General features: G+C 38.2%; 1 protein-coding gene across 2 annotated transcripts in view; it reads right to left on the minus strand.

Moving 5' to 3' along the window:
- LOC133125740 (far upstream element-binding protein 1-like) overlaps positions 1 to 4380 on the minus strand; it is a 36943-nt gene extending 32563 nt beyond the window's left edge. The window contains exons 1-2 of one of the 2 annotated variants that reach the window (XM_061237303.1): positions 4154 to 4380; positions 3327 to 3423 (exon numbers count right to left, since the gene is read on the minus strand). In XM_061237303.1, the coding sequence (XP_061093287.1) occupies positions 3327 to 3423; positions 4154 to 4246 (190 nt within the window). In that variant the 5' untranslated portion in view covers positions 4247 to 4380. The remainder of the gene's footprint in view (positions 1 to 3326; positions 3424 to 4153) is intronic. The other variant, XM_061237304.1, reaches the window with a different exon arrangement.
- Between the last annotated feature and the right edge of the window lie 1243 nt (positions 4381 to 5623).

Here is a 5623-nt window from a genome sequence, read left to right on the forward strand (position 1 = left end):
TCATCTGGTGGAAGATATGCACACCAGACCTGGGTCAAATAGAGACACTAATCAAGTAATATTCATTTAAAATAAGTTGCGTTTCAGGACGGAAAGAGTCTTATCGAATTTGATCATGAAAAACAAAGTTTAGCCCTTTATTTCTTAGTTACAAAGCAGTGTGGTCTTCCGAGCATCTCCAGTCTAACAAATTCTCATTGGGAATGTCAAAGTTTAAGTACAATCTCTCTACCATTGGGCTAGCTAGGATGAAAGGCTTCTTGCATGTAATAATTCACTCCTACCTCAGACAAAGTGGTATTTATATTCATACTTTGAGGTTTCTTTCAGACTAGATCAAGGACTTTTCACATATTATAATTTATATTATTTCCTTCCAATGGCTCTAGATACCCATGTCTCGGGCATACAAATCATCACTCCAGTTAGGAAGCTTGAAATGCCATAAAACTTCCAATAGCCCAAGTAGGCTACCTCACATTTTAGCAAATAAAGTTTTTTGATAATCACCTTGTCAAAAAAATATTTATGTTGCCACTTGCCAGCTTGTCATCTTGAACAAGAAATAAACGGTCTAACTAGCACATGCTACGACAGATTACTAAAATGACCAGATTTAGAAATTGCTTAACTAGCTAACTAGCATTTCATTCAGTGCTTAATTAGCCAATTATGAGGTTTCAAATACTTTGAAATGACCAACAATAAAAGTTGAGTTGAGTTTGAAAACCACTCATACATTCTGCTAAATTAAAAATGTTTACATTTCGGCTGTTTGGTCACCAGCAGTACAGGCCTACCAGCTGAAAATGCAGGAAGAGCAGAGAACATGCTCCACTGGAGTGTAATTCTTTACAAACATGCCTATAAGAAACATTGTAATTAGGAAAGGCACTTCAAGCCATATTTCATTCCATTAATGAAGCACTCTTTCTACTATTTCTATTTCCATGTACTGGACACAATTGAAAGACAACAGGAATGCGACAAGAAAATTGTGCTTTAAATATACTGATCTCCATAATTGGACATATTACATTACATTACATTATTAATATTATATAATATATAATATATAATATACATATTAATATTATAAAGATTAACATTCTCCCAAAGTTCTTTTATTTATGCCAAAGCATTTCCGTAGCAGCCCCTCTTGTGCCTCCTTTCATAAGATGAAACATTTATTTTCTAACTCTGTGTGGAATAACAAAAAACCTTGGTTATGTCTCTCACTTGTGTATCTACCCTATGATAGAGAACAGCTTAAAATGCGTAAACCACAATGGCACTTCTGGTCTGCTCAAATAAGTACGGCAATGTTATGGTTTAGGGCCCCATCAACCCTGGATAAATATAGGTACATAGTTAAACTATCTACCTCTCAATACATTATTGGACTCTGCTCCTGTGAAAATACTGAGAAACCTTGTTAGAATACATAATTTCGGAGTTCTAGCTGTCAAGAGAGGAATTGCAGCAACAAACACCCTGAAACCACGGCACTTTATCCCTGCCCCTTCTTTGTGAATACTCTAACATCGATTTCTTATTCAGTAGGCTAACTACCCTCATTACAAACTACTGCGTTATCACCTCATCTTGTCGGTAAGTACATTATTTTTATATTAACGTAAGCTGTGTGTAGGTAACGTTAAAGTCGTAGCATATGAATGTAACTCCATACATTGTAATGTTACATGACTTAAGCCATCGAAGTAACAACCACTTTTTTATTAATAGCATTAGCTTGATTAGCTTGACACTGATGTGCACAACAACGTGGTCATTTTACAAACTTACCTAGCTAGCCAAACAGTCAGTAACACATACTTCCTTTGTGACATTTAGGGAGAATGTCAAGGAGGAAAGGTAGACTAAAAGGTATCTATTTTATTTTATTTTTTTTTTTTTTTTTTTTTCAAACAGCCAAATACTGGAGGTGATTGCAATGGGGAAGAGAATGTCCTCTGCTTCATGAGCACTGATCTAAAACGAAACTAGATAGTATTGCTACCATGTTGCATTAAGCTATGTTTGCTTGCTTTCACCCACCAAGTCTTTTCTTTTCTCCAGAGCTCATGAGAGGACAATTATAAGCAAATGGAATGCATAACATGAAACGTTAAATCTGACCTTGCCTGAAATACCATTTGGTGGTAACATTACAGTAATACGGTTTCCAATAATGCCAGATCGGCAGTTTGCACAGGTTATTCATGTTAGGGGCGGCACTGGCTCAAGAAGTAAGAGCAGTCGTCTGGCAGTCAGAGGATTGTCGGTTCAATCCTGCCCTGGGTGTGTTGAAGTGTCCCAGAGCAAAACTTCTAACCCTTAATTGCTGCTGACGAGCTGGTCGGTGCCTTGCATGGCAGCCAATCGCCATTGGTGTGTGAGTGTGTGTGAATGGGTGAATGAAGAGCATAAATTGTACAGCACTTTGGATAAAGGCGCTATATAAATGCACACCATTTACCCCACATTAATGATGTTAGCTAAAACGTTGTACTGACAGCTACCGTAAATGCTTCATTAGCTAGCTAGATCACAGACTGACCGCTAACATTAATGTTTCATCAGCTATCTAGACCACAACATATAAATCATATATTTTTTTAAAAGATTCCATTCAGTTTTAAAATTATTTTTATATTCCAACATTGACTTGGTTAAATGACACGGACAGCAGTGCCTCCTATTCATATTCCTCAACGGCAGTAGGTACCAGAGTCAGTCAGTTATCCAAGCAAGCTATTTACTGTTGTGACGTTGATGGGATATCGTTGTCAAAAGATATAGCTAATTTAGGCCAAATACCGTATTGCGGCTGTGTTATTCCAGCCCCTGAGAAGGGGCGTGTTTGTCAAAGTACCCGTATTCCCCAGTCTGGTCTATGAATACAAAAGTTGTTAACATTGTGACAATCAGTATGAAACGCGGAACATTTTGATGTATAACTATATGTAGTTTCAAAATTGAGTGATGGCAGTTAAAGTGTAAAATTTTACTCGCCACTCTAGCAATTTAACATTCCACCATTCATTTCAATAGCAGGGAAATCTGAATTTATGATTCAAAAAGTATAAAAAATATAAATATGAAAATAAATAGCACACCCCTCCTAAGCAAGCTGAATAGCTTACAGCAAGCCCACTAATAAAGCTAAAGAATAACAGTAGTGTGATAACTAGTGAAATAAACTTGAATTTCGAATAAGAGTCGTGTGTTGCTTCGCAATCACACTAATTATTTGACCCAGGTCTGCCACATGCACGATGTTCTTCACTAACACATGTTGTGGTTACGCCAATGAGAATACCCACCTCCATCTTCCAGCGGTCTTTTCTGACCTCCATATCCAAAATCATTGGTTGGCGGAGGGGGAGCGCCGGCGCCATCACCCCCTATTTTCGCTGCAATCTGAAAAAGGTTGCATGTCCCACAGTGTTAGCCAAGTACGGACTTGTCTTTACATTTCCAAGAAGTGCAGGTGTGATTTGACACTAATAAGCAACGACAAATTAACGCTAACCTTACGAAATGTGTTCTTCCAACTGCCTTGGTTATTGAGTTATAGTGCGATTCAAATACTTGCAAAAGGGAGCTAAAGCATTACGAGACTCGTTCTTTTTCAGCTTATGTCAGGTCCCCCTGACTAGCTAATTTAGCTAATTTAAGGTAAATTACTTTGCAAATGGCGTTAACTTTAAACTATAGCTAGTCATGAGAAGAATAACCTTTTAAATAGCCTTGCTTATAGCAAAACACAATAGCAGATACAGCAAAGTACATATTCCATCAACGAAAACGCAGTCATTTTGAGAGCTAGAGCTTGAGCTAACGCTAACGTTGGACTAATTATCCAGCTAGATAGTTAATTTGCTAGCCAATACATAGCTAATGTTAGCTAACAGTCGCTATAACGTTATAGCAAAAAAGTAAGAGCAACAACTGCGCTCACCACTCTAGCTAAACACCAAAAGTCAGCTAGCGCTGGCTAAATTTAGTGAAGTTTGAATAGGTGAGATCGTGTCCGGTCACCGAGTTTACGGTCCGAACGTCAGTTTACCCATGGGCCTAGGCTAATGTTAGCAGTCTTGTTAAGAGTAACTAACGTTAGGTAAAACATAGGATAGTTTTAGAAACTCACTTGTCTAGCCCTCTGAAGAGCATCTTTAAATGCGTCGTTCATTCCACCGCCTGAATTGGACGACGGAGGAGCCACGCTGGAATAATCAGCCATAATGTACCGCACTTAGAGACAACAAGCTAGCCAGCTATCCTCTTGTTAGGAGAAGATGGCCGCTTGATTGAGAGCGAGGCATGTGACTACGGGATGCGAGAGGGCGCTAGACATACACATCTAGCCCACAGACGTGCAGAAAGCACGCCCCCGGCCAACCTAAGCAGCGAGGCACCCGGAAGTATGACTGCTGAGTGCGAAATAGATTTTTCTCCATTGACTTCAATGTAAAAACCCAAGCTGATTAGACAACCATTGATCGGTCAATTTTTTATAGCGATACATTTCATTATGTCGAGTAGTTTATGACATGATGACTGTTTTGGGATATGTTTTTGGAAAATATAGAATTTTAATACCATTCTCTCCAATCTCATACGGCATTCCATTAGCGTAATTCACGTTTCCCGTCTTTACTTCTTTTTCTTTCATATTTTCCTAGACTTTCACCGGTGGGTGGAGCTAGGGGCAAAAAATGTAGAAAAATGAGCCGAGGCACAGAACGTTATGCTCCCTGGGTTAGTAAACATCGACGTTAGCTTGGTTTATGAATTGAATGCTAATCAATACGTGTTTGATATTTTGTCGAGAATTGTATCAATTACAAGCGCATATTATAAATCATGAACTTCGACAAAGAAAAGGTTGAAGACTTAAATTAAAGAAGAGGCTTGTACCGTTCATAAATGTATGTCAAACCATGTACATAGTGTCCATAAAAGTTAAAAAATAAATAAAATAAAAAAGCGATATTCTAAACTGTCGCCTGAATATGACACATTATACCTTGTTGGAAAGGGTAGGAAACCCCATACAAGAAGTGTGCCATGTTTCTGAAGATGTAGGGTACCTGGTAGTCCCAACAATATCTAAAAAACTGATTGGTGGTAGAGCTTTCTCAAACAGAGCCCCACTACTGTGGAACATCCTTCCAAATTGTGTCAGACAGTCTCAATATTTAAATGAAGATTAAAAACACACCTTCACAATCAGTTATATCTTACAGTGGGAGCAATAATTATTTGATCCTTTGCTGATTTTGTAGGTTTGCCCACTTACAAAGAATGGAACTGTGTAGAATTTTAATCATAGGTACATTTTAACATTGAGAGACAGAATATCACAAAATAATCCACAATAACAACATCATATGAATCATATTTTCACATGAAATAAGTATTTGATCCATAGAACAATAGGATTTAATACTTGGTGGAGAAACCTTTGTTGGCAAGCACAGAGGTCAGACGTTTGTTGTAGTTTTTCACCAGATTTGCACAGATCTTGGGAGGGATTTTGGTCCACTCCTCTTTGCAGATCCTCTCCAAATCCAAAAACTTCAGATGGGCCTGTACATGTGCCTTCTTCAGCAGAGGA

Source organism: Conger conger, chromosome 4 (assembly GCF_963514075.1).
Source record: "Conger conger chromosome 4, fConCon1.1, whole genome shotgun sequence".
NCBI classification, from domain to species: domain Eukaryota; kingdom Metazoa; phylum Chordata; class Actinopteri; order Anguilliformes; family Congridae; genus Conger; species Conger conger.